Here is a 27471-nt window from a genome sequence, read left to right as displayed (position 1 = left end):
TTGAGACAGAGTCTCCTGTCCTCCAGGCTGAGGCTGGAATACAGTGATAGGATCTTGGCTCACTGCAACTTCTGCCTCCCAGGTTCAAGTGATTCTTGTGCCTCAGCCTCCCAAGTGGCTGGGATTACAGGCATGAGCCACCATGCCCAGCTAATTTTTTGTATTTTTAGTAGAGTCGGGGCTTCACCATGTTGGCCAGGCTAGTCTCAAACTCCTGACTTCAAGTGATCGCCCGCCTCGGCCTCCCAAAGTGCTGGGATTACAGGCATAAGCCACTGCGCCTGGCCATGCCAACACCCAATCTTGGACTTCCAGCTTCTGGAATTGTGAGAAGTAAATTTCTGTTGTTGAAGCCCCCAAGTCTGTGAATTTTGTTCCGGGAGCCCCAGCCTATGGATACAGAGAATAACATTTTAACCCATTGAATAAAATAGGAAACCACAAGTCAATACTGATATACATAGATAAATGAATGAATGGAAAGGTTGATGAAGAATGGGATATTTACACTGTTTTAAAGAACTTACGAAACACTAATTACAAAGAGGAAAGTAGCTTGACAGTGATGGTTGGCAGACACCACTTTAAATCAAGTGATCAAGGTGAAATGTCATCAATACCGTGCAGTGCATGAAAAATGCAGTGGGAACACACAAAAAAGTCTCTTCGAGGTATAATCTGAATCTAATTACAAAGAAACATCAGACAAAAGCAAAAGGAGAGACATTGTACAAAGAAAAACTGGCCTGGCCAGGCATGTGGCTCATGCCTGTAATCCTAGTACTTTGGGAGGCCGAGGTGGGCAGATCACCTGAGGCTGGGAGTTTAAGACCAGCCTGACCAACATGGAGAAACCCTGTGTCTACTAAAAATATGAAAAATTAGCCGGGCATGGTGGTGCATGCCTGTAATCCCAGCTACTCGGGAGGTTGAGGTAGGAGAATTGCTTGAACCTGGGAAGCGGAGGTTGCGGTGAGCCGAGTTTGTGCCAGTGCACTCTAGTCTGGGCAATAGAGCGAGACTCCGTCTCAAAAAAAAAAAAAAGCACATCCCAGTAACCATAGAGATCTGTCTTCGAAAGCCAGGTGGCTTCCTCTGTTTCTGTATGAATTATATGGTTCAAGACGTTGACTCAGGCACAGCAGATACAGCTGTCCACTAAGTTGAAGTTGATCTGAATAGCATTCAGGGCTGAGACAGTGTCCTAATAATCAGGGGACAATAAGCACAAGAAGTACAATCCCAGGCCAGGCGTGGTGGCTTATGCCTATGTCTTTGGGAGGGTAAGGCGGGAAGATCACTTGAGCCCAGGAGTTCAAGACCAGCCTGGGCAATATAGAGAAATTCCATCTCTACAAAAAATGAAAAATTAGCCAGGTATGGTGGTGCGCACCTATAGTCCCAGCTCCTTGGGAGGCTGAGGTAGGAGGATCACTTGAGGCCAGGAATTTGGAGCTGCAGTGAGCTGAGATCGTACCACTGCACTCTAGCCTGGGTGACAGAGTGAGACCTCGTCTCAAAAAAAAAAAAAAAAGGTGAGAGAAAAGTACAATCCCAGAGGGCACACGTGGTGCCCCCCGGAGATGGAGAGTTGAGAGTGTTTAGGGAACTCCAGGCCACAGGTGCATTCATTAGAGGCTCAGGGGCCCTAGTGTGGTCTTGCAGCCTGGGTCCTTCAGCCCTAAAGTTGCCAGACTAGTCCAAACCGTTCTGCTCAGTCCTTGCTGTCAGAGGGAATGCCCAAGGCAGTCAATTCCAGACGGGTTTTGCACTTCCACCACAACAGTGTCTCTGCCTGAGGGGTGTGCACAGCAACCCCAGGTGGGCATTCTGGTGGAATATCCAGGAGCTGGGCCGCCCCAGGCAGCAGGTGAGCAGGTGGAAGGATAGGGGTCAAGTGGAGGGTCGCAGTCAATTTGAATTCAAAGCAGTCCAGCCACTTGGAAAGGCAAGACTGGGTGTTTCTTCTTATTTTTCTTGGGGAGGAGGGGAAAGCTTCCAGGAGTAGTTCTGAAAGACAAAAGTCACTACTGCCCACCCCTAACTGCACCTCCTCAGATGCCAAGTTTGTGTTTGAGCTATTTTTCTTTTTCTTTCTTTTCTTTTGTTTTTTGAGATGGAGTCTCGCTCTGTCATCCAGGCCAGAGTGCAGTGGTGCAATCTCAGCTCACTGCAACCTCTGCCTCCCAGGTTCAAGTGATCCTCCCACCTCAGCCTCCCAAGTAGCTGGGACTACAGGCACACACCACCACGCCTGGCTAATTTTTGCATTTTTTTGTAGAGATGAGGTTTCCCTGTGTTGCCCAGGTTGGGCTCGAACTCCTGGGCTCAAGAAATCTGCCTGCCTCGGCCTCCCAAAGTCCTGGTATTACAGGTGTGAGCCACCGCACGCTGCCTGTGTTTTGGCCTATTGCTTTTATGATGGAATAATTTCCCATTGTATGGATGGAGCACTTTTGGTTTATCCATTCATCAGCTGAAGGACATTTGGCTGTCTCCACTCGTTGTCTCTTATGAATAATGCAATTACGAACATTCGTGTACAAGATTTTATTTGAACACCTGTTTTAAATCCTCTTAGGTATATATGTAGGAGTGGAATTGCTGTGTCATACAGTATAATTCTATGTTTAGTTTTTTGAAGAACTGACAAACAGCTTTCTAAAGCAGCTGCGCCATTTTACATTCCCATCAGCAATGTGTGAGGGTTGCGATTTCTCCATATTATCACCAACACTTGTTTTCTTTTTTTTTTTTATTTTTACTCATATTCTTCCTAGTGGGTAGGAAGTGGTATTTCACTGTGGCTTTGATCTGCATTTCCCTAAGGATTAATGCTGTGGAACATCTGTTCATGTACTTACTGAACATTGGTATATCTTCTTTGGAAAAATACCTATTCAAGTCCTGTGCCCGTTTGGTACATTCACAGTGTTGTACAACCATCACCACTATCGAGTTGCTTGTCTGTTGTTGTTGAGTTATAAGAGTTCTTTATATATTTTGGATACTAGACCCTTATCAGATATATAATTTGCAAAACATTCTTTCCTAGTCTGTGGGTTGTCTTTTCATTATTTTGTTGCATCTTTTGATGCACAAAAGTTGTGGTTTTGTTTGTTTGTTTGTGTGTTTGCTTGTTTTTGAGACTGAGTCTCACTCTGTTGCCCAGGCTGGAGTGCAGTGGCGTGATCTCAGCTCACTGCAACCTCTGCCCTCCGGGTTCAAGTGATTCTCAGACCTCAGTTTTCTGAGTAGCTGGGACTACAGGTGGCTGCCACCATGCCTGGCTAATTTTTATATTTTTAGTAGAGGCAGGGTTTCACCATATTGGCCAGGTTGGTCTCGAACTCCTGGGCTCAAGCGATCCTCCTGCCTCAGCCTCCCAAAATGCTGGGATTAGAGGTGTGAGCCACTGCACCCAGCCTAAAAGTTTAAAATGTTGATGAGGTCAAATTTACTTTTTTGTTTGTTTGTTTTCTATTGTTGCTTGTGCTTTTAGTATTATCTAAGAATCAATCACCAAATCAAGGTCATAAAGATGTATCCCTGTATTCTATGAATGTTATAGTTTTAGCTCTTACATTTAGGTGTTTGAGGCACTTTGAGTTAATTGCTGTATATGGTGTGAGATAGGGACCCAGTTGCACTCCTTTGATGTGATTGTCCAGCACCATTTGTTGAAAATACGATTCTTTCCCCCATTGAACAGTCTTGGCACCATTGTTGAAAATCAATTGATCATCGGTGTATGAGTTTATTTCTGGACTCTAGATTCTATTCCATTGATTTATGTCTCTCCCTATGAGGTAGGAGGTGGGACTTGACTCCAGAGGCAGGGCTCGGACACTGGACCAAATTGAGGACTAGCTGAAACAGGGCTGGGGTGGAAGGAGCTTTCCATAAGACACGCCCATCAGTGCACCATGTCAGTTTACCATTGCTGTCACACCACCAGGGAGTTATCCCCCGCTCTTCCATGGCAATGACTCGATGACCCAAAAGTTATTACCCATTCCCTAGAAATTGCTGCATAAATCGCCCCTTAATTTGCATTTGTTAAAAGTAGATATAAATGACTGCAAAACTGCCCTGAGCTGCTAGTCTCTGCCTACAGCCCTGCTGTGCAGGAGTAGTCAGAGTTGTAACAGGGCTGGAGCCGTAACACTGCCCCTTCAGTAAAGCTGTTCTCTTCTACCATTGGCTTGGCCTTGAATTCTTTCCTGGACAAAGCCAAGAACCTCATGGGCTAAGTCCCACTTTGGGGCTCACCTGTCCAGCATCATTTATGCCAGGGCCATAGTGTTCTGATTACTGTAGCTTTGTAGTAAGTTCTGAAACTGGAAAGTATGAATCCTCCAATTTTCTTCTTCTTTTTCAAGATTGTTTTGGCTATTTGGAAGCTCTTGCAATTCCATGTGAATTTTGTGATCAGTTTGCCTATTTCTGCAAAAAAAAAAAAAAATGGCTCTTAAAATTTTGATACGTGGCCAGGCACAGTGGTTCACGCCTGTAATCCTAGCACTTTGGGAGGCCGAGGCGGGCGATCACTTGAAGTCAGGAGTTTGAGACCACCCTGGGTAACATGGTGAAACCCCATCTCTACTAAAAATACAAAAAATTAGCTGGGCTTGGTGTCACCTGCCTGCAATCTCAGCTACCTGGAAGGCGTAGGCATGAGAGTTGCTTGAACCTGGGAGGTGGAGATTGCAGTGACCTGAGACTGTGCCACTGGACTCCAGCCTGGGCAACAGAGTGAGACTCTCTCAAAAAAAAATTTTTTTTGATAGGCATTGCAACTGAATCTGTAGATCAATTTAGGGAGTATTGTCATCTTAAAAATACAGGCTGGGCATGGTGGCTCACACCTGTAATCCAGCACTTTTGGAGGCCAAGACGGGTGGATCACCTGAGGTCGGCATATCGAGACCATCCTGGCTAACACCGTGAAACCCTGTCTCTGCTAAAAAAAAAAAAATAAAAATAAAAAATTAACTGAGCATGGTGGCAGGCGCCTGTAATCCCAGCTACTTGGGAGGCTGAGGCAGGAGAATGGTGTGAACCCAGGAGGCAGAGCTTGCAGTGAGTCGAGATCACGCCACTGCACTCCAGCCTGGGTGACAGAGCGAGACTCCGTCTCAAAAAAATATATATATATATAAATATATATGTATTATATAATATATATATATATAAAGTCTTCCAATTGATGAACATGGGGTATCTATTTATTTAGCTTTTATTTAATTTCTTTCAGCAATGTTGTAGTTTTCAGTGTACAGGTGGAATTGTTTTCTTAATTTCATTTTCAGATTGGCATTGCTAGTGTATAGAAATACAACTAATTTCTTTTCTTATTTTTTGCAGAGATAGAGGGTCTCCCTTTGTTGCCCTGGCTGGTCTTGAACTCTTGGCCTCAAGCAATCCTCCCACCTCGCCTCCCAAAGTATTGAGAATTATAGACATAAGTCACTGTGCTGAGCCCTGATTTTCAATATTGATTTGTATCCCAAAACTTTCCTGAATTTATTAACTCTTTTTTTTTTTTTTTTTTCTCTTGAGACAGAGTTTCGCTCTTGTTGCCCAGGCTGGAGTGCAATGGCACTATCTTTGCTCATTGCAATCTCCGCCTCCCGGGTTCAAGCAATTCTCCTGCCTCAACCTTCTGAATAGCTGGGATTACAGGCATCTGCCACCACACCCTACTAATTTTGTATTTTTAATAGAGACAGGGTTTCTCTGTGTTAGCCAGGCTGGTCTCAAACTCCCAACCTCAGGAGATCCACCCGCCTCAGCCTCCCAAAGTGTTGGGATTACAGGCGTGAGCTACCACGCCAAGCCTCATTTTTAAATTCTCATCTAAATGTTTCATCCAGAAGGGTCGGGTACAAAAGGGATGGAAACATTTCACAGAAAAAACATTTTTATACAAGTTGACTAGAAAGACACATCATGTCCAGGAATTGGTCAGGATGAAATTCTAAATTTTCTTTTTTTTTTTTTTGTTACCAGCTTATATATCAAGAACAGAGGCTGGGTACGATGGCTCATGCCTGTAATCCCAGCACTTTGGGAGGCCAAGGAGGCTGGATCACCTGAGGTCAGGAGTTTGAGACCAGCCTGGCCAACATGGTGAAAACCCGATTCTACAAAAAAAAAAAAAATACAAAAATTAGCCAGATGTGGAGGTGTGGGCCTATAGTCCTAGGTACTTGGGAGGCTAAGGCAGGACAACTGCTTGAACCTAGGAGGTGGAGGTTGCAGTGAGTCAAGATGGTGCTACTGCACTCCAGCCTGGGCAACAGAGTGACACCCTGTCTGAAAAAACAAAAAAACAAACAAAAAAACACAGAAATCCTAAATTTTCAAAATGGTTTTCTACAACCTCTTAACCAATCATCATCCAATGAGCTTCCTGCAAAAGCTCGATCCCTTTCTGGGATCAGCTGCATTCAGTAATCAAACTGCCTTCCTAAGGTGTGTATAGCAGGAGAGAAGTGGGGAAGTAGAGTCAGGATACAGGCCACAGTTGCAAACTGCAACTAATCCAGAAAGTTGAGCACAAGGCAACAGAAATGAAGCAGCCAGAGAGGTCACAGTTCCTGAGAGGTGCCCTCCTTGAACTTACAGCTTTTGGCAGGAATCACAGGTTAGAAATGCATTCGATGGCTGGGTGTGGTGGCTCACGCCTGTAATCCCAGTACTTTGGGAGGCCGAGGTGGTAGGATCACCTGAGGTCAGGAGTTCAAGACCAGCCTGACCAACACAGTGAAGCCCTCTCTCTACTAAAAATACAAAAATTAGCCAGGCATGGTGGTATATGCCTGTAATCCTAGCTACTCGGGAGGTCGAGGGAGGAGAATTGCTTGAATCCAGGAGGCGGAGGTTGCAGTGAGCTGTGATCACACCACTGCATTCCAGCCTGGGCGACTAAGGGAGGCTCTGTCTTAAAAAAAGAAAAAGAAAGAAATAAAGAGCCAAGAAGTCAGTTGATTGTAGATGGTTTCCTCAAAGAAGAAGCCCTTTCCTTGGCCGGGCGCGGTGGCTCACGCCTGTAATCCCAGCACTTTGGGAGGCCAAGGCAGGCGGATCATGAGGTCAGGAGATCGAGACCATCCTGGCTAACACGGTGAAACCCCATTTCTACTAAAAATGCAAAAAATTAGCCGGGTGTGGTGGCGGGTGCCTGTAGTCCCAGCTACTCGGGAGGCTGAGGCAGGAGAATGGCGTGAACCCGGGAGGCGGAGCTTGCAGTGAGCTGAGATCGTGCCACTGCACTGCAGCCTGGGTGAGAGAGTGAGACTCCATCTAGAAACAAAGAAGAAGAAGAAGAAGAAGAAGAAGAAGCAGCCCTTTCCTGTGGGCATTTGTATGTGATCCAGATGGTCCAGCCAGCATCCATGATGTTTTCAGTTTAGGTCCCACGGAGGGTGCCCTAAGTCTGCAATGGTCTCACAGTCAAAGTCCTGTTCCTGGAGCGTGTGCCCGTTTTCAATCTAGCACAGCACATGCTAGACTGAAACAGCACAGAACAGACAGCAGTATTAGGTTTTGGCTTACAGTCAGGTCCAGGCCATTAGGATCTGTGAATTCAAGATGCCACAAGTCAGTGGCTGTCCTTTGGCTGCAGCAAAGCTAAGACGCTGCAGGCTAGAAGGTTCTGTTTCAAGTGCAAGTGACAAACAAGGCTTTCCTAAGCCCTTTTCCCTTGTCAGTCTTAGAGCTGGAAATGATGCACTCAAAAACATGCATGGGCTGGACGCAGTGGCTCGTGCCTGTAATCCCAGCACTATGGGAGGCTGAGTGGGGAGGACAGCTTGAGCACAGGAGCTCAAGACCAGCCCGGGCAACATAGTGAAACTGTGTCTCTACCAAAAAAAAAAAAAACAAAAAAACAAAAAAACAATTAAAAATTAACTGGGCATGGAGGTGGGCACCTGCAGTCCCAGTTACTTAGGAGGCTAAGGTGAGAGGATTGCTCAAGCCCGGGAGGTCAATGCTGCAGTGAGCTGTGACTGCATCATTATACTCCAGCTTGGGCAACAGAGTGAGACCCTGTCTCAAAAACAAAAAACCAAACAAAAATGCACACCTTCAAGAAAAAGAGAAGACAACCACAGACTGGGAGAAGGTATTTGCAGAAGACATATCTGATAAAGGACTATTATTCAAAATGTACAAAGAACTCTTAAAACTCAACAGGAGTGGCACACACCTGTAATCCCAGCTACTTGGGAGGCTGAGGCAGGAGAATCCCTTGAACCTGGAAGACGGAGTTTGCAGTGAGCTGAGATTGTACCATTGCACTCCAGCTTGGGCAACAAAACAAGACTCTGTCTTAAAAAAAAAAAAAAAAAAAAAGAGGTTGGGGCAGTGGCTCACACCTGTAATCCCAGCACAATGGGAGGCCAAAGTGGGTGGATTGCTTGAATCCCAGAGTTTGAGACCAGCCTGGGCAACGTGGCAAAACCCCATCTCTACAAAAAATAGAAAACAGTTGAATGTGGTGGTGTGCCCTTGTGGACTCAGCTGCTCGGGAAGCTGAGACAGAAGGATCGCTTGAGCCTGGCAGGCACTGGTTGCAGTAAGCCATGATCACACCACTACACTCCAGCCTGGGTGACAGAGCAAGACTCTGTCTCTAAAAAAAGGCTGAGTCTGGTGACTCATGCCTGTAATCCCAGCACTTTGGGAGGCCAAAGTGGGCAGATCGCTTGAGCCCAGGAGTTTCAGACCAGCCTGGGTAACAATGCAAGACCTCATCTTAAAAAAACAAGAGAGGCAGGTGTGGTGGCACATGCCTGTAGTCCCAGCTACTCAGGAGGTGAGGCAGGTGGTTCACTTGAGCCCAGAAGTTTTAGGCTGCAGTGAGCCATGGTCTAATCATGATACTGCACTTCAGCCTGGGCAACAGAGTGAGACCCTGTCTCTAAAAGTGATCTTTCAAGCCATGAAAAGACCTGGAGGAACCTTAACTGCATATCAGTAAGTAAGAGACCAATCTGATAAGGATACATACTGTATGATTCCAACAATATGATATTCTGGAAAAGGCAAAACTATGGAGTCAATATAAAAATCAGTGGTTGGCCAGGCAGGGTGGCTCATGCCTATAATCCCAGCACTTTGGGAGGCTGAAGCTGGTGGATTGTTTGAGGTCAGAAGTTCGAGACCAGCCTGGCCAAATGGTAAAACCCCATCTCTACTAAAAATACAAAAAAATTAGCCAGACATGGTAGTGGGCACCTGTAATCTCAGTTACTCGGGAGGCTGAGGTGGGAGCATCTCTTGAACCCGGGAGGCAGAGGATGCAGTGAGCCAAGATCGTGCCACTGCACTCCAGCCTGGGTGACAGAGCAAGACTCCATCTCAAAACAAAAACAAAACAAAACAAACAAAAGACCAGTGGTCATCTGGTGTTGAGGGAGGGAGGAGTGAACTGGTAGAGCACAGAGGACTTTTAGGGCAGTGAAACTAGTCTGTGTGATACCACAGTGGTAGATACACATCATTACATGTTTGTCCAAACCCAGAGAATGTACAACACCAAGTTTGATCCTAGTGCAAACGATGGACTTTGGGTGATAAGGATGTGTCAACATAGGTTCATTGATTATAACATGTACCACTCTGATGGGGGATGTTGATAGGGGACGGGAGTGTGTGTGTGTGTGTGTGTGTGTGTGTGTGTGAGGGGCTAGAGCAAACAGGGGATATAAGATAATTATGTACTTTCTGCTCAGTTTTGCTGTGAACCTAAAACTTCTCTAAAAATAAAGTCTAGGCTGGGTGCGGTGGCTCACGCCTATAATCCTAGCACTTTGGGAGGATGAGGTGGGAAGATCACTTGAACTCAGGAGTTCAAGACCAACCTGGGCAACAGAGTGAGACCTTGTCTCTAATTTGAAAAAACAAACAAACAAGCAAACAAAAAATTAGCTGGGTGTGGTGGCACACACACCTGTAATTCCAGCTACTGAAGAGGCTGAGGTGGGAGGATTGCTTGCGTCTAGGAGGTCAAGGATGCAGTGAGACAAGATCGCACTGTTGTACTCCAGCCTGGGCAACAAAGTGAGACTGTCTCAAAAAAAAAAAAAAAAAAAAAAAAAGTATATTAAAGAAACAAAACTTTTTCAGACATACAAAAAAATATGCACACCAGGCTGCCACATCAGCTGCCTTTAAGGGTCCAGCATTTGATTTTAACAAGGGCTTATTAGCAGACTAAAAAGTGTTTTTTAAAACTCTAAAAGTAGCTGGGTGTGGTGGCACGTGCCTGTAGTCCTAGCTACTCAGGAGGCTGAAGCAGGAGGATCACTTGATCTCAGGAGGTCGAGGCTGCAGTGAGCCATGATCGCGCCACTGCACTCCAGCTTGGGTGAGAGTGTGAGATCCCGTCTCAAAAAATAAATTTTTGTTTTAAAGTGAAACTCCAAAAGTTTATTTCCATCCAGAGATTGCGTCGCTCTTTTTACTGCTTCTTACTTTCTCCAAAGGCTTCAGTAAGCCAAAATCATGGCAAAAATCATCATTTACAGAGACTGTACTTGTTCTGTTTCCAATACTCAGAATTAAAATTCCAATCATCCCGTTGTTGGCAAAAAGCAAGGGAGTTGTTTTATATACACACAACGACTTTTGCAGCTTTCTCTAATCCAGATAATCTCCATAGTGTATATTGCAAGCATAAACATTTTACATTGATTTTTTAAAAAAATCATACATTTAGTCCAGGTGTGGTAGCTCACGCCTGTAATCCCATCACTTTGGGAGGTTAAGGTGGGTGGATCACCTGAGATCAGGAGTTTGAGACCAGCCCAGCCAACATAGTGAAACCCTGTCTCGACTAAAAATACAAAAAATGAGCCAGCCATGGTGGCATGTGCCTGTAATCCCACCTACTCGGGAGTCTGAGAATCACTTCAACCTGGGAGGTGGAGGTTACAGTGACCTGAAATTAAGCCACCGAACTCCAGTCTGGGTGACAGCAACACTGTCTCAAAAATAAATAAAATAAAATAAAATAAAATAAAATCATACATCTAGATGAAACAGTCACAAAACACAAACGAGCTTTTCAAATTTCTCCATTTTTTTCCTCATTGCAAATCTACTCAAATGTCTATCAATAAATTAAACACTTAATAGTTGGAATAGAAGGCAGGGTTGCTGCAACCTGTAGGCTGAAGATATGGATAGAATCTACAGGCAGCCTTTGGTATCCATGGGATTGGTTCCAGAAACCCCTACAGATCCCAAAATCCACAGACACTCAAGTCCTTATATAAAATGCAGTGATATTTGCATATAACCTCCACACATCCTCCCATATACTTTATTTATTAATTATTATTTTTTGATGGAGTTTCACTCTTGATACCCAGGCTGGAGTGCAATGGCGCGATCTCGCTCACTGCAACCTCAGCCTCCCAGGTTCAAGCGATCCACCTGCCTCAGCCTCCCAAGTAGCTGGCCTTACAGGCGCCCACCACCACGCCCAGCTAATTTTTTGCATTTTTAATAGAGATAGGGCTTCACCATATTGGCCGAAACTTACACACATAAACACAGACTTTGCGTGGTACCATTTGCAGTTGAGAGAAATGTAAACCAATGCAAAGATGCAGCGTGAAATCATAATGGAACGAAATTAACTGAAGTAATGCTACTGTAATAATTTTGTAGCCACCTCCTGTTGTTATTGCAGTGAGCTGAAGTGTTGTGAGTATCAGCTTAAACACCATGTGATGCTAATCATCTACAAGGAGTCCGTTTCTCCAGCAAATTGCATAGTGCAGTGTACAGAGATCTCTTACGGTTCTCGTTCATTTTTCATCTTGTTAAGTGCAATATCGTAAACCCTGAATAACACCACGGGACCCATACAGAGTGCCACTGGTGAAACTGAAAGTGCTCCCAAGAAATAGGCAAGTCATGACATTACAAGAAAGAGTTGATTTGCTTGATATGTATCATAGATTGAGGTCTGCAGCTGCAGTTGCCTGACATTTCAAGATGAATTCAGCATTGAGGAGCATTGTAAAAAAAAAAAAAAAAAATGACATTCCCGAAGTGGTGGCAGTTATGTTGGCAGGCAGGAAATCTTTGCACTTTTTGTGAAATATCTTTTTTTTTTTTTTTTTTTTTTTTTTTTTTTTTGAGACGGAGTCTCGCTCTGTCACCCGGGCTGGAGTGCAGTAGCTGGATCTCAGCTCACTGCAAGCTCTGCCTCCTGGGTTCCCGCCATTCTCCTGCCTCAGCCTCCCGAGTAGCTGGGACTACAGGCGCCCGCCACCTCGCCCGGCTAGTTTTTTGTATTTTTTAGTAGAGACGGGGTTTCACCGTGTTAGCCAGGATGGTCTCGATCTCCTGACCTCGTGATCCGCCCCTCTCGGCCTCCCAAAGTGCTGGGATTACAGGCTTGAGCCACCGCGCCCGGCCTGTGAAATATCTTTTTATCTCATATTGAAAATGCAAGGCCAGGTGTGATGGCTCAGGCCTGGAATCTCAGCACTTTGGGAGGCTGAGGTGAGGCTGAGGTGGGCAGATCACTTGAAGCCAGGAGTTCGAGACCAGCCTGGCCAACATGGCAAAACCCTGTCTCTACCAAAAGTACATAAATTAACTGGGCATGGTGGCAGGCGCCTGTAATCCCAGCTACTTGGGAGGCTGAGACACAAGAATCGCTTGAACCTGGGAGGCAGAAGTTGCAATGAGCCCAGATCACACCACTGCACTCCAGCTGGGGCAACAGAGCAAGACTCCATCAAAAAAAAAAAAAAAAAAGAAAAAGAAAAAAGATCAAACGAAAGAAAGAAAGAAAATGTAGTTTTTCTGTGGGTGCAGAATTGCTGTAAAAAAGGCATACCTATAGAGTCTAATATAATTCTAGGAAAAGTGCAGTCATTATATGACAACTTAAAGCAAAAGGAAGGTGAAGGATATAAAGCTGGAGAATTTAATACCAGCAAAGGATGGTTTGATAATTTTAAAGAGTTTGGCTAAAAAAAATCAAGGTAACAGGAGAGACAGCTTCTGCCAATCAAAAGGCAGCAGATGAGTTCCCAGGTGCTAGTGAGGAAATCATTGAGGAGGAAAGATATCTGCCTAAAGAGAGGTTTTTGTTTTGTTTTGTATTTAAGACAGAGTCTCACTCTGTTGCCCAGGCTGAAGTGCAGTGGCGCAATCTCAGCTCACTGCAACCTCCGCCTCCTGAGTTCAAGTGATTCTACTGCCTCAGCCTTCTGAGTAGCTGGGATTACAGGTACCTGCCACCATACCCAGCTAATTTTTATATTTTTAGTAGAGATGGGATTTCACCATGTTGGCCAGGCTGATCTCAAACTCCTGACCTCAAGTGATATGCCCGCCTTGGCCTCCCAAAGTGCTGGGATTACAAGCATGAGCCACACCTTGCTCCGTCATGAAGAGGTTTGTAATGCAGACTAAAGTGCCCTATTCTGGAAAAAAAAAATGCCTCAAAGGACATTTATTAGTAAGGAAGAGAAGCGAGCACTTAAGGCAGGTAGGGATAGGCTGACCCTACCGTTGTGTGCAAATGCTGTCAGATTTATGATCAGGCTGCCCTTACATAGAAAACTGCTAACCTCCAAGCCTTCAAAGATAAGACTGCCAGTCTTTTGGTTGTACAACAAGAAGGCCTGGACAACGAGAACCCTTCTTCTGGATTGGTTCCTCTGATGCTTTGTCCTTGAAGTTAGGAAGTACCTTGCCAGTAAGTTACTTTGATATTAGACAATGTCCCTGGCCACCAAGAACTTCATGAATTCAACACTGAAGGTGTCAAAGTGATCTCATGGCTCCCAAACACAATGCCTCTACTTCAGCCTCTAGATCAGCAGGTGATAAGGAGTTTTAAGGCTCATTACACACTGTGGAAAGGACTGTCAACACTATGGAAGAGAAGACTGATATAGAGAACATTAGGAAAGTCTGGAAGGATGACACCACTGAAGATGCCATCCTTGTTAGAGAAAAGCTACGAATGCCATTGAGTGAAAATAATAAATCCCTGCAGGAGAAAACTGTGTCTATATGTTGTACATGACCTCACCGGATTTACAACAGAGCCAATCAAAGAAATCATTAAAGAGATTGTGGATATGGACAAAAAAAAAAAAAAAAAAAAAGTAAGGGGTGAAGGGTTTCAAGCTATGGATCTTGGGGAAATGCAAGAGCTAATAGATTCTACACCAGAGGAATTAACAGAATATATTTTTTTCTTTTTTTTCTGAGCTGGAGTCTCACTCTGTCACCTAGGCTGGAGTGGAGTGGCATAATCTCAGCTCACTGCAACCTCCACCTCCCAGGTTCAAGCAATTCTCCTGCCTCAGCCTCCTGAGTAGTTGGGATTACAGGTGCCTGCCACCATGCCCAGCTAATTTTTGTATTTTTAGTAGAGACAGGGTTTTGCCATGTTGGCCAGGCTGGTCTCGAACTCCTGACCTAGGGTCATCTACCCACCTCCCAAAGTGCTGGGATTACAGACGTGAGCCACCGTGCCTGGCCAGAAGATGTTAATTGAAGATGTTTTTGACCCTTCTATAACACAGGAACTGACACTAAAGCAAACCGTGGAAGAAGGTTTGGTGCCATATAGAAACATTTTTAGAGAAATGAAAAAGCAAAAAGCAAAAAGCAAAAAAAGCATTGTCTAATATCAAAGACAGAAACTATGATGTATTTCTGTAAAGTACCTGCCTCTCCTGCCTCCCCCTCACCTCCATCACCTCATCCACTTTTGCCACCTCTGAGACAGCAAGACCAGCCCTCCTCTTCCTCCTTCTCTTCAGCCTACTCATTGTGAAGATGATGAGGATGAAGACCTTTATGATGACCACCTCCACTTACTGAATAGTAAATGTACTTTCTCTTCCTTACAATTTGCTCAACATTATCTTTTCTTTAGTTTATTGTAAGAATACAGTATATAGGCCAGGCGCGGCGGCTCAAGCCTGTAATCCCAGCACTTTGGGAGGCCGAGACGGGCACTAGGTCAGGAGATCGAGACCATCCTGGCTAACCCGGTGAAACCCTGTCTCTACTAAAAAATACAAAAAACTAGCCGGGCGAGGTGGCGGGCGCCTGTAGTCCCAGCTACTCAGGAGGCTGAGGCAGGAGAATGGCGTAAACCTGGGAGGCGGAGCTTGCAGTGAGCCAAGATCCGGCCACTGCACTCCAGCCTGGGCGACAGAGCGAGACTCCATCTCAAAAAAAAAAAAGTATACAATAAAAATACATATGAAGTATGTGTTAATTGACCATTTATGCTATCAGTGAGGCTTCTGGTCAACAGTAGGTTATTAGTAGTTAAGTTCTGGGGGAATCAAAATTTATACTCAAAAAAAAATTTTTTTTTTAGATGGAATCTTGCTGTGTTGCCCAGGCTGGAGTGCAATGGCACGATCTTGGCTCACTGCAACCTCTGCGTCCCAGGTTCAAGAGATTCTTCTGCCTCAGCCTCCCGAGTAGCTGGGATTACAGGCGTGCGCCACCACGCCCAGCTAATTTTTGTATTTTTAGTAGAGACGGGGTTTCACCATGTTGACCAGGGTGGTCTTGAACTTCTGACCTTGTGATCCACCCACCTCGGCCTCCCAAAGTGCTGGGATTACAGGTGTGGGCCACCACACCTGGCTATCCTCAGATTTGTAACAGCAAGGAGGGTTGGCACCCCAACTGTCACGTTGTTCATGGGTTAACTGTATAATATGTGGATCAATGATGTAATGTTCGCGCATCACTTCATTCTCATGAATTCAACATAGTACTTGGCATGGGGCAAATTCAAGTTTTTACTTTTTGGAACTTTGTGGAAGTTTTTTTCCCTAAGTATTTTCTATTTTTATTTATTTATTTATTTTTTGAGACAGGGTCTCACTCCGTTTCCTAGGCTGGAGTGCTGTGGTCTCAATATCCAGGGCTCCAATGATCCTCCTACCTCAGCATCTCAAGTAGCTGAGACTACAGGCACACGCCCCCTACCATGCCCAGATAATTAAAAAATTTTTTTGTTGAGATGGGTCTCACTATGTTGTCTAGGCTGGTCTTGAACTCCTGGCCTCAAGCAATTCTCCTGCCTAGGCTTCCTACAGTGTTGGGATTATAGGTGTGAGTCACCATATCCAGTCTTTCCTGAATATCGTCTTTTGTTTGAAACAGAGTTTTGCTCTGTCACCCAGGCTGAAGTGCAATGGTGTGATCTTGGCTCACTGCAACCTCCGCCTCCCAGGTTCAAGTGATCCTCCCACCTCAGGCTCCCGAGTAGCTGGGACTACAGATGTGTGCTGCCATGACTGGCTAATTGTTTTGTTTGTTTGTCTGTTTTTGAGACAAAGTCTCCGTCGCCCAGGCTGGAGTGCTGTGGCACGATCTTGGATCACCGCAACCTCTGCCTCCCGGGTTCAAGCGATTCTCCTGCCTCAGACTCCCAGATAGCTGGGATTACAGGCACCTGCTGCCACGCTCGGCTAAGTTTTGCATTTTTATTTTACTTATTTATGTTTTGAGACAGAGTTTTGCTCTTGTTGCCCTGGCTGGATACCAATGGCACGATCTTGGCTTAAGGCAACCTCCACCTCCCAGGTTCAAGCAATTCTCCTGCCTCAGCCTCCCAAGTAGCTGGGATTACAGATGCCCACCATTGGCTAATTTTTTTTGTATTTTTAGTAGAGATGGGGTTTTGCCATATTGGCCAGGCTGGTCTCGAACTCATGACCTCAGGTGATCCGCTCGCCTCAGCCTCCCAAAGTGCTGAGATTACAGGTGTGAGCCACCACACCCAGCAATTTTTGTATTTTTAGTAGAGACGGGGTTTCACCATATTGGCCAGCCTGGTCTCCAAGTGACCTCAGGTGATCCACCTGCCTTGGTCCCCCAGAGTGCTGGGATTACAGGCGTGAGGCACCGCGCCCAGCCTCCCGAATATTTTCAATCTACAGTTGGTTGAATCCACAGATGCAGACGTCACCCACACAGACGGCCAACTGTGTATGTTTTTCTTATTCTTTTTTTTTCCATCTGGCTTATCGAAAGCTTCGAGCTGGCCGGCAATGGATTTATTTAATCTCTTTTACTCCCACTTGGAGGAGACAGTACCTATAAACTGTTAACTGTATTTGACCCACCAAAAACTCATTTTGGGAAAGTCTTGGCCCTTTCTCTTGCAGCCCACAGAAGAGAGGGAAAAAAGCCAAAGGTATCAGTTGGGCCATGCTTTTTTTTTCTCCTCATTGTAGCCAGCACTCACCAAAATCAGCCAGGGGATCCAGGGAGTCAGCTCTCCAGTGGCTGGACCTATTGTCTTCTTTTTTTTTTTTGAGACAGAGTCTCGCTCTTTTACTCAGGCTGGAGTGTAGTGATGCGATCCTGGCTCACTGCAACCTCCACCTCCCAGATTCAAATGATTCTCCTGCTTCAGCCTCCCGAGTAACTGGGATTATGGGCACCTGCCACCACACCCAGCTAATTTTTTGTATTTTTAGTAGAGAAGGGGTTTCACCATGTTGGCCAGACTGGTCTTGAACTCCTGACCTCAAGTGATCCACCCACCTCGGCCTCCCAAAGTGCTGGGATTACAGGCGTGAGCCACCGCACCCAGCCTCAGCTGGTGTTTTCTTTTGTACAGTTTCCCTCCTCAACTGGGACTACTTACGATTCTCAACCAAGGCAGTAACACTGCATTTCTACTAAAAAGATCTGAAGCAGTTTTGGCAAAATAAGAAATTTATTACATATGATTGGCAGATACATGCTGCTGATATATTATTCTTACTGTTTGAAAAAAAGTCAAAATGAAAAATAATGTTATTTTAATTTTAAATACCACACAATTATAGGTCCTTGAGGATCAGGGTTGGGCTCAGGGAATTACCTCGTTTTTCAGAGAAATCAGAGTGGGGAGATCCATCTTCAAATTCTTTTTTTATTTTTATTTTTTGAGACAGTGTCTCGCTCTGTCATCCAGGCTGGAGTGCAGTGGTATGATCATGGCTCACTATAGCTTCAACCTGAGCACAAATGATCCTCCCACCTCAGCCTCCCAAGTAGCTTGGACTATAGGTGTGTACTACCGCACCTGGCTAACTTTTGTATTTTTTGTAGAGATGGGGGTCTTACTACATTGCCCAGGCTGGGCTTGAACTCTGGGGCTCAAGGGATCCTCCCACCTTGGCCTCCCAAAGTGCGGGGATTACAGGTGTGAGCCACTACACCCGGCCCAATTTTTTTTTTTTTTTTTTGAGACGGAGTCTCGCTCTGTTGCCCAGGCTGGAGTGCAGTGGTGCAATCTCGGCTCACTGCAGCCTCCGCCTCCCGGGCTCCAGCAATTCTCCTACATTAGCCTCTTGAGTAGCTGGAATTACAGGCACGCACCATCACACCTGGCTAATTTTTTGGATTTTTAGTAGAGACGAGGTTTCACCATGTTGGCCAGGCTGGTCTTGAACTCTTGACCTCAGGTGATCCGCCTGCCTTGGCCTCCCAAAATGCTGGGATTACAGGCATGAGCCACTGTGCCTGGCCCAAACTTTTTTTTTTTTAACGTGGATTTTCAGCTGCATGACCTGGTCCCAGCCCTGTAGCTCGGAAGCCCCAGGAGGTGAGGTTCGCACTCTTAGGGCTAGGACTTTCTGAGCCCTAAGGATGAGGCTCTAAGTTCAGAGACGAGTAGAGGGCTTCTCTGAAGGGGCCAAAGAAGTCCTTATGGCAGAAACAATAGGAGACAAGAGGTCAATGGCAGGGAGGGGAGGGGAGGGGATGGGACAGAGGGGCCTGGGGCTGGATCGGAGGGTTTTGGGTGGGAAGAGAAGAGAGAGGAGGGCGAGAATTCTTCTCCAAGATGGGCGTTCCCCCAGGCTCATCTGTGGGTTCCCCTCAGTAGAGTAGGGCCCCCAAAACAGCAGCTGCAGTAGGTAGATAAGATGGAAGAAGCTTCTTCTGGTAGTTTCTAGAACCTGAAGACGGGGCCCGTCAGGGCCTTTGATTGGACCCAGGAATTCTCAGTATGCCAGGGAGGTACAAGTGGTCAGTTGGTTAATGGGGAGTCCCAGCCAATGGTCCCGGGCCCTGGAAGGCACAGTCAGGCTGTCTTGCAAGAAGGATAGTCCTGGACTAGGACAGACGGACTTGCACGATCACACTGGAGTTGGTCACACGGGCTCCATAGTGGCCAGCCCAGAACTGTGTGTCCTGGCCCCAGTGTTCGAAAGACACAAAGCGGACGCCCATCTTGATGTTGGAGAACACGTGGGTGACCTGTAGGCAGAGGAGGGGCTCAGCCCCGTTGTGCTACAGCCTCCCCTCTAAAGCTGAGGATGGGGCCTTCTGGCAGATGGTTACTTTCCAAGGATGGCTATAAAATCTCCCTTTGGGCCACATGTTCTTCTAGAATCTTTTTTTTTTTTTTTTTTTTTTTTGAGGTGGAGTCTCGCTCTGTCACCTGGGCTGGAGTGCAGTGGCCGGATCTCAGCTCACTGCAAGCTCCGCCTCCCGGGTTTACGCCATTCTCCTGCCTCAGCCTCCCGAGTAGCTGGGACTACAGGCGCCCGCCACCTCGCCCGGCTAGTTTTTTTGTATTTTTAGTAGAGACGGGGTTTCACCATGTTAGCCAGGATGGTCTCGATCTGCTGACCTCGTGATCCGCCCGTCTTGGCCTCCCAAAGTGCTGGGATTACAGGCTTGAGCCACCGCGCCCAGCCTCTTCTAGAATCTTATAGAATCTTCCACTCCCTCATCAAAAAGTGGAATCTGGCCAGGTGAAGTGTGGTTCGTACCTGTAATCCCAGCACTTTGGGAGGCCAAGGCAGGTGGATCGCTTGAGGCCAGAAGCTCCAGACCAGTCTGGCCAACATGGCGAAACCACGTCTCTACCAAAAATACAAAAAAATTAGCCAGGCTTGGTGGCATGTGCCTGTAGTCCCAGCTACTCGGGAGGCTGAGGCAGGAGAATCACTTGAACCTGGCAGGAGGCGGCTGCAGTGAGCCGAGATCACGCCACTACACTCCAGCCTGGATGATAGAGTGAGACTCTGCCTCAAAAAAAAAAAAAAAAAAAAAAAAAGTAGAATCTAATTCCCTTCCCCATGAATCTAGGTGGCTTTGATTGTCACCAAGAATGTGGTGAAAATTATGCTCAGTGACTTTGGCCAAGTGACTTTTAAGGCTAGGTCAGAAAAAGCAATGCAGCTTCTATTGTTTGTCTAGAACCCTCCTCCCTGAGCAACCACATAAGCATTCTAACTGCCTAGGAGCCGCCATGCTGTGAGGAAGCCCAAAGGAGCCCAAGCAGAGAGATCCCATGGAGAAGCTCTGAGACGAAATGAAGAAAGAGATGTTTGGCCAGCCACCAACTGCTACACACACACCACCCACCACCCTGGCCTGCAGCTCCAGACATCGTCAGAATGTCACTGTCTGAACTTTGAAAGGCAGGAGCCAGAACTGCCCAGGTGAGCCCTCCTGAAATTACTAACTCATAGAAATCACGACAAGTAGTCAAATGACTGTCATTAATTTTTTTCTTTTTTTTTGAGACACAGTCTCGCCCTGTTACCCAGGCTGGAGTGCAGTGGTGTGATCTCGGCTCACTGCAACCTCTGCCTCCCAGGTTCAAATGATTCTCCTGCCTCAGCTTCTCGAGTAGCTGGAACTACAGGCGCCCGCTGCTACGCCCAGCTAATTTTTGTATTTTTAGTAGAGATGGGGTTTCACCATGTTGGCCAGGCTGGTCTTGAACTCCTGACCTCGTGATCCGCCCGCCTCGGCCTCCCAAAGTGCTGGGATTACAAGTGTGAGCCACTGCACCCAGCCAGACTGTCATTGATTTTAAGCCACTAAGTTTTGGGGTGATTTATTTCACAGCAATAAGGCCCCCAACATCCTTTCCCCAAACCCCCACAGGAGACTCACGTGAAGGCAGGCATTGTTGTTCCACTGTGGGATGGGATCAGGCACAGCAGAGAATTTATCTAGAACAGTCTGGTTGGCGTCTAGAAGTTGGACAAGGAGTCTATACATACAGCCACTGTCGTGTCGGGCTCCCCACCTGTGGGAGGAGGGAGGCCATGAAGGCTGGACCTGCTACCCCATCTCTCTGGGTGTCTGCCTACCTTGTCCTGCCTTGTCCGAATGCCCTTCCCATGTATGCAAATCCAGTTCCTCTAAAGGGGCTCCTGGGAGGTGATCTCTGGACCCTTGGAATGTTGTGTCAGACAAGAGTGTCTTTGATGGTGACCCAGGTGGTACTGGATAGTCCACCAATGTGATTTAGGGCAGGGGCCAGTCACACTCATAGAAACAGTCTCAGTGGGGAGTCTCCAGAAAGACCCACCATGTGACTTTCTGTGGGGGCTGGGAGGCGGGGAACATCAGTTGACCTGGAGGCTGAGATTGACCATGTGGGCAATTGACCAATCCCTCATACCTATGTAATGAACCCAAGAAATACTCTGGACACCAAGGCTCAAGTGAACTCCCTTGGTCAACAAAATTCCATGCATCTTGTCACACATCCGTGCCAGCATGGTAACACGTCCTGACACCATGGGAGAAGGACAACAGAAGCTCTGTGTTTGATCTTTTTCCTGGATGCTGCTCTATGCCCTCCTTTTCTTGGCTGACTTTAATCTGTATCTTTTCCCTGAAATAAACCAGAAGTGTGTAGTAGCATTTTGTGAGTTCTTCCAATGAATTATTGAATTGTGAAGGTGGTTTGGAAGTCCTCCAAACTTGCAGTTGGTAGAGTTATAGAGATGGGGTTTTGCCATGTCACCTAGTCTGGTCTTGAACTCCTAGACTCAGGTGATCCTCCTGCCTCTGCCTCCCCAAGTGCTGGGATTACAGGCATGAACCACCATGCCCAATCAGATTTTGTTTTTAATTATTACTCATCAAACTACATAGTTGTATTTTTGTGACATATTGTGTCAGAAGTGAGGATGGTCTTAGGGATTCCATCCCCGAACTTTGTAGTGAGCTCTAAACTTCTCACAAATATTGATGCCTGTCTGGGAATGGTGGCTCATACCTGTAATCTCAGCACTTTGGGAGGCCAACGTGGGTGGATCACTTGAGGTCAGGAGTTCAAGACCAGCCTGGCCAACATAGTCAAAATACAAAATTTACTAAATATTCTACTAAAATGCAAAATACAAAAATTACTAAAAATTCTACTAAAAATACAAAAATTAGCCAGGCATGGTGGCTGCCTGTAATCCCAGCTACTCGGGAGGCTGAGGCAGGAGAACTGCTTGAATCCAGGAGGCGGAGGTTGCAGTGAGCTGAGATCGTGCCACTGCACTCCAGCCTGGGCGACAGAGGGAGAACCTGTCTCAAAACCAAAACAAACAAACAAACAAACAAACAAAAAAATATTGGTGCCTGGCTCTCACCCTCAGACACTCAGATTTAATTGGTATGACTGGTGCCTGGGCATTGTATGTTTTAAAAGCTACCTTTATGATGTGCAGCAAACTTTGGGAGCCACTGATTATCACAATCAAATAGTACCCCACTGATCAAAACAACACAAATATGTTATATAGTTTGATGAATAGTAATAAAAAATAAAATCTGGCCAGGTGTGGTGGCTCACACCCGTAATCCCAGCACTTTGGGAGGCAGAGATAGGAGGATTGCTTGAATCCAGGAGTTCAAGACCAGCCTGGGTGACATGGCAAAACCCTGTCTCTACAAAAAATATGGCTAGGCGTGGTGGCTCACACCTGTAATCCCAGGACTTTGGGAGGCAGAAGCGGGCAGATCACCTGAGGTCAGGAGTTCGAGGCCAGCCTCGCCAACATGGTGAAACCCCATCTCTACTAAAATACAAACATTAGCCAGGTGTGGTGGTGCATTCCTGTAATCCCAGTTACTCAGGAAGCTGAGGCAGGAGAATCACTTGAACCCAGAAGGTGGAGGCTGCAGTGAGCTGAGATTGTGCCGTTGCATTCCAGCCTGGGCGACTAGCGAAACTTTGTCTCAAAAAGACAAAAAATTCAAAAATTAGCCAGGCACATAAAATTAGCCAGTGTGCACCTGTAGTCCCAGTTACTCAGGAGGCTGAGGTGGGAGGATTGCTTGAGGCTGGGTGATGGAGATTGCAGTGAGCTGAGATCACGCCACTGCACTCCAGCCTGGGTGAAACAGCAAGACTCTGTCTCCAAAAAAAATAAAAAATAAAAATAAAAATCTTATTGGAGATGTATCTCTTAATGAGATGGAGTTGGGGAGTAGGGTTATAGTGCCTTGATTAAGAGTGAATTTGCTGTAATCCCAGCACTTTGGGAGGCCGAGACGGGCGGATCACGAGGTCAGGAGTTCGAGACCATCCTGGCTAACACGGTGAAACCCCGTCTCTACTAAAAAATACAAAAAGCTAGCCGGGCGAGGTGGCGGGCGCCTGTAGTCCCAGCTACTCGGGAGGCTGAGGCAGGAGAATGGCGTGAACCCGGGAGGCGGAGCTTGCAGTGAGTTGAGATCCGGCCACTGCAGTCCAGCCTGGGTGACAGAGCGAGACTCCATCTCAAAAAAAAAAAAAAAAAAAAAAAAAAAAAAAAAAAAAAAAAAAAAAAAAAAAAAAAAAAAAAAAAATTAAAAAAAAAAAAAAAGAGTGAATTTGCTGGCCAGACAAGGTGGCTCAGGCCTGTGATCCTGGTACTTTAAGAGGCTGAGGTGGGCAGATCACCTGAGGTCAGCAGTTTGAGACCAGCCTGGACAACATGGTGAAACCCTATCTCTACTAAAAATACAAAAATTAGCCAGGTGTGGTGGTGCACACCTGTGATCCCAGCTACTTGGGAGGCGGAGGCAGGAGAATCCCTTGAACCTGGGAGGCAGAGGTTGCAGTGAGCTGAGATCGCACCACTGCACTCTAGCCTGGGCCACCGAGTGAGACTCTGTCTCAAAAAAAAAAAAAAAAAAAAGTGGATTTGCTAAGGCCCTAAATTTCCAATGGCCACTTTGCCTGGCTCCCCAGTAGTCCTTACATCTGAGGACGACACCTTAGTGAGGGGCTTTTTTCCTATAAAACTAGAGAAGCGGGACACTGAGAAAGAGATTGGGGAAGGAGAACAATATGATGCTTCCCACACAGATGTAATCTATAGCAGATTAATTGTATAATAGGGGGTTCATGGCTATAGTGGACCTGAAATTTGACTCCCATAAAACCATCTGGGTCATATACCCCCTGGAAAGTCTTCATGCACCCCAGTTTCAAGATGAGTCTGGGCCTTATGCCAGGTTCTGCTAAGCCCAGGCTGTGTTACCCAGGCAAGTCATCTCCTCCTTTCCTTTTTCTTCTTCTTTTTTTTTTTTTTTTAGGTGGAGTCTCACTCTGTTGCCCAGGCTAGAGTACAGTGGTGCCATCTCAGCTCACTGCAACCTCCGCTTCCTGGGTTCAAGCGATTCTTCTGCCTCAGCCTCCCCAGTAGCTGGGATTACAGACGCATACCACCACTCCTGGCTAACTTTTTGTATTTTTAGTAGAGACGGGTTTTGCCATGTTGGCCAGGCTGGTCTCGAACTCCTGACCTCAAGAGATCCGCCCACCTCGGCCTCCCAGAGTGCTGAGATTACAGGCGTGAGCCACCACACCCAGCCTGTCCCAACCTCTCAGTTGGTGGCATGTGCCTGTAGTCCCAGCTACTCAGGAGGCTGAGGCAGGAGAATCACTTGAACCTGGCAGGCGGAGGTTGCAGTGAGCCGAACCTCTCTCCTTTCTCAACCTCTCAGTTTCTTGCGAAGCTCTGAATGATCTGAGGGCTTGAAATATACCTTCCCACAGGATCAAGGTTCAAAAAAGGTGCTCATATAAAGTACTTGCTATGTGCTTGCCATGTAATAATTGTCACTGCAAGAGCCCTATCTTGTAAACAGGGAAAACAGAGGCATGCTGTGACTTGCCCAAGGCTACAAAGCCGCAGAGCTAGGGTTTGAATCTGGGAGGTCTGGCTCCAGAACCTAAGCTCTTGGCCAACTATGCTATGTTTTCTCCTCCTAAGGCAAGGAGCATCTCTCATTTACCGACAAGACTAAGCTGGGCCCAAGGCCTCTCTTCTGTTTTCCAATCCACACCCCTTTGGGCATGAGCAGAGAGGCTCAGGGTGTGTACTCACTCTGCTAATCACTAGAACTGTGAGTATGTTTGTCACTTCACCTCCCTGAACTTCAGTTTCTTTTCTTTTTATTCTTTTTTTCCAGGACTGAGTATCACTCTGTTGTCCAAGCTGGAGGGCAGTGGTACAACCTCCGCCTCCTGGGTTCAAGCGATTCTCCTGCCTCAGCCTCCCAAGTATGTGGGACTACAGGTGCATACTACCAGGTCCGGTTAATTTTTTTGTATTTTTAGTAGAGACGAGGTCTTGCCATGCTGGGTGGGCTGGTCTCAAACTCCTGACCTCAAGTGATCTGCCTGCCTCAACCGCACAAAGTGCTGGGATTATAGGTGTGAGCTACCGTGGCCGGCCTGAACTTCAGATTTTTTATCTGTAAGGAGGGGTTAGGAGGCCTAAATTAAGTCACCCATAAAAAGGTCATGTCACATGTGGTCAGTGCTTAGCAAGGGGCTATTTTAATCGTCACACTCACCAGTCAGAAACACAAATCTCAATCCTGCCACTATCCAGCAGTTCTGGCCACAGACCCTCCTCCTGTAGGTCCAAGACCTGCTTCTTGCGACACCAGCTGGGAAATGCAGGAGACAGGGTAATGAGAACAGGCAGGCCTTTCTCAACAAGGCGCCGGACCTTAGGATAGCAGGGGCATTCACCTGAATGAAGTCACGAAGCACGTCTGAGAAGGGGCCCCGGGTACGGTTGTCCTGTTTTCCTCCACCACCCAGCCGTCCCCACCGTGCTGCACCATCCACTTTCGGAGGCCTTCTGTGAAATAAAAAAGGCTTGTGCCCAAGTTCCAGTCGCCCGCCTGTTGGTTCCTAGTGAGACTCCTGGCCCTTCCCACCGAGGCCCCGCCCCTGCCCCTCCCACCAGCTCACCCAAAGCCCGGCTCCTCTGACCCTTCTCGCCGATTTGCAGCAAAGCCCTGCCCCTCCAGCCCCTCTCTCTGGCTCCCAGAACTGCCCCATTCCTACCCCTCCCACAGGCAACCAGTGAAGCCCTGCCCAGAGAGCCCTGCACCCTGCGTGCCGATGCTGCCTTGCCCCTCCGACACCTCCCACTGGCTCCGAATGCTGCCCCGCCCCCGACTCCTCCCACCGGTCCCACTGCGGCCGCGCCCCTCCGGCCCTTCCCACCGGTTCCACTGCGGCCCCGCCCCTCTGGCCCCTCCGCCGCTCCCACTGTGGCCCAGCATCCCGGACTTCCTCTTTCGAGATCCCACCTTGGCCGCAGGGGTTGCGAATAAGGTTGCGTCCGATGGGTCTGCGCGCGCAGAAGCGGCCAAGAGGGCAAGGCCTGGCGTTACGGGCGGGAGACTGGCAGCTGCGGGCGAGGTGCAGTAGTGCGCGGCCGGTGGCGCCGTGATCACGGGCCAGGATCAGCAGCCACAGGGCCTGGCCGTCCACCAGGGCTCGCCAGCCCCGGCACACTTGGCGGCAGCGCCCGAGAAGCGTGCGCGGGGGGACGTGGCTCAGCACCACCAGAAGCAGCTCCGGGGGCAGTTGGCTCAGGTCCAGCGCCTCTTCTGGTTCCGGCTCCGGCGCGGGGACCCGGGCGGCCCGGCCCCTGGAGGCCCAGGCGCCCATGGTCCCCCCGCCAGGCCCGGCTGTGGCTGCGGGAGAGTAAGGGTCAAGGCGTCAGGGACCAGCAGCCTCCGCGGCGCGCAGCCTCTGCCTGCCCGGACTCTGCCAGCCGCACCCCTACCTTCACCATCCCTGAGCCCCGTCCCCGAGTCCCTATTCCCCAGCCCGTCCTTGATAGCCCCGATATCTCGGAGACCCCGTGGTCTGTGTGTATGCCCCGAATTGCGTGCAATCAGCCCCCCTCGGCAGCCCCACCGACACCCCACCCCAAATCCTACCCCAGGGCCTGGCGGCGCTCCTACCCGGGATAACCTAGCTGTGTTGCAAGCTCCCCACGCCCCTCTGCGTCCTTTTAACTCGCAGGCCCCTCCCCTCTTACTAGCCAGCGTCACCCACCCCTGCATCCTCCTTCTTACTCCCCAGCCCCTCCCACCTACTCCCTTCCCCTCTCCAGACCCAACCTGCTTCCCGCGAGGGGGCCAGGTGGGGATCCACGGTCTGCCGCTCACTGCCGTCCCCTCCAGCCGGCCCCTTGAAATGTCCCTAATTCGTTAGTGGCAATGAGACGTCTGGCTCTGAGCAACCGTTGTTATTTTGGTCAGGCTTCTGAGTGGGAGGCCTCATATCCGTTAACGTGTTAAAAAATTTCCATCACCTTTAAGGTCGGGCACGGCTATCTTCACTTCACAGGAGAAAACAGGCTCCAGCTGCTAAAAATGAATGCTGCAACCAATAGTAACACCAGCCAACTT

The 27471-nt window shown here is 47.6% G+C and overlaps 1 protein-coding gene across 5 annotated transcripts; it reads right to left on the bottom strand.

Annotated features, from left to right (window-relative positions):
* Positions 1–282: 282 nt before the first annotated feature.
* On the bottom strand, positions 283–27257 carry FBXO27 (F-box protein 27). 5 transcript variants are annotated; one of them, XR_004052284.1, is made up of 7 exons: positions 26998–27055; positions 26359–26748; positions 25790–25901; positions 25609–25704; positions 20929–21064; positions 4273–4446; positions 283–390 (listed from the first exon to the last, which is right to left on the bottom strand). XR_004052284.1 is itself a non-coding variant. In XM_010380929.2 (6 exons), the coding sequence occupies exons 2-6, from the start codon at positions 26720–26722 to the stop codon at positions 4441–4443; spliced, it is 714 nt and encodes a 237-aa protein (XP_010379231.2). In that variant the 5' UTR covers positions 26723–26748; positions 26998–27055; the 3' UTR covers positions 3440–4440. The 5 variants fall into 5 exon arrangements, 4 of the variants coding, with proteins under 4 accessions (XP_010379231.2, XP_010379230.2, XP_030769647.1 ...); XM_010380929.2 differs by lacking the exon at positions 283–390 and having other exon boundaries at positions 3440–4446; XM_010380928.2 differs by lacking the exons at positions 283–390; positions 4273–4446 and adding an exon at positions 17728–19275 and having other exon boundaries at positions 26998–27091.
* Positions 27258–27471: the final 214 nt, after the last annotated feature.

This window comes from Rhinopithecus roxellana, chromosome 12, assembly GCF_007565055.1.
Source record: "Rhinopithecus roxellana isolate Shanxi Qingling chromosome 12, ASM756505v1, whole genome shotgun sequence".
Lineage (NCBI taxonomy): Eukaryota > Metazoa > Chordata > Mammalia > Primates > Cercopithecidae > Rhinopithecus > Rhinopithecus roxellana.
The sequence above is the reverse complement of the archived record's forward strand: the minus strand, read 5'-3'. Positions and strand labels throughout refer to the sequence as shown.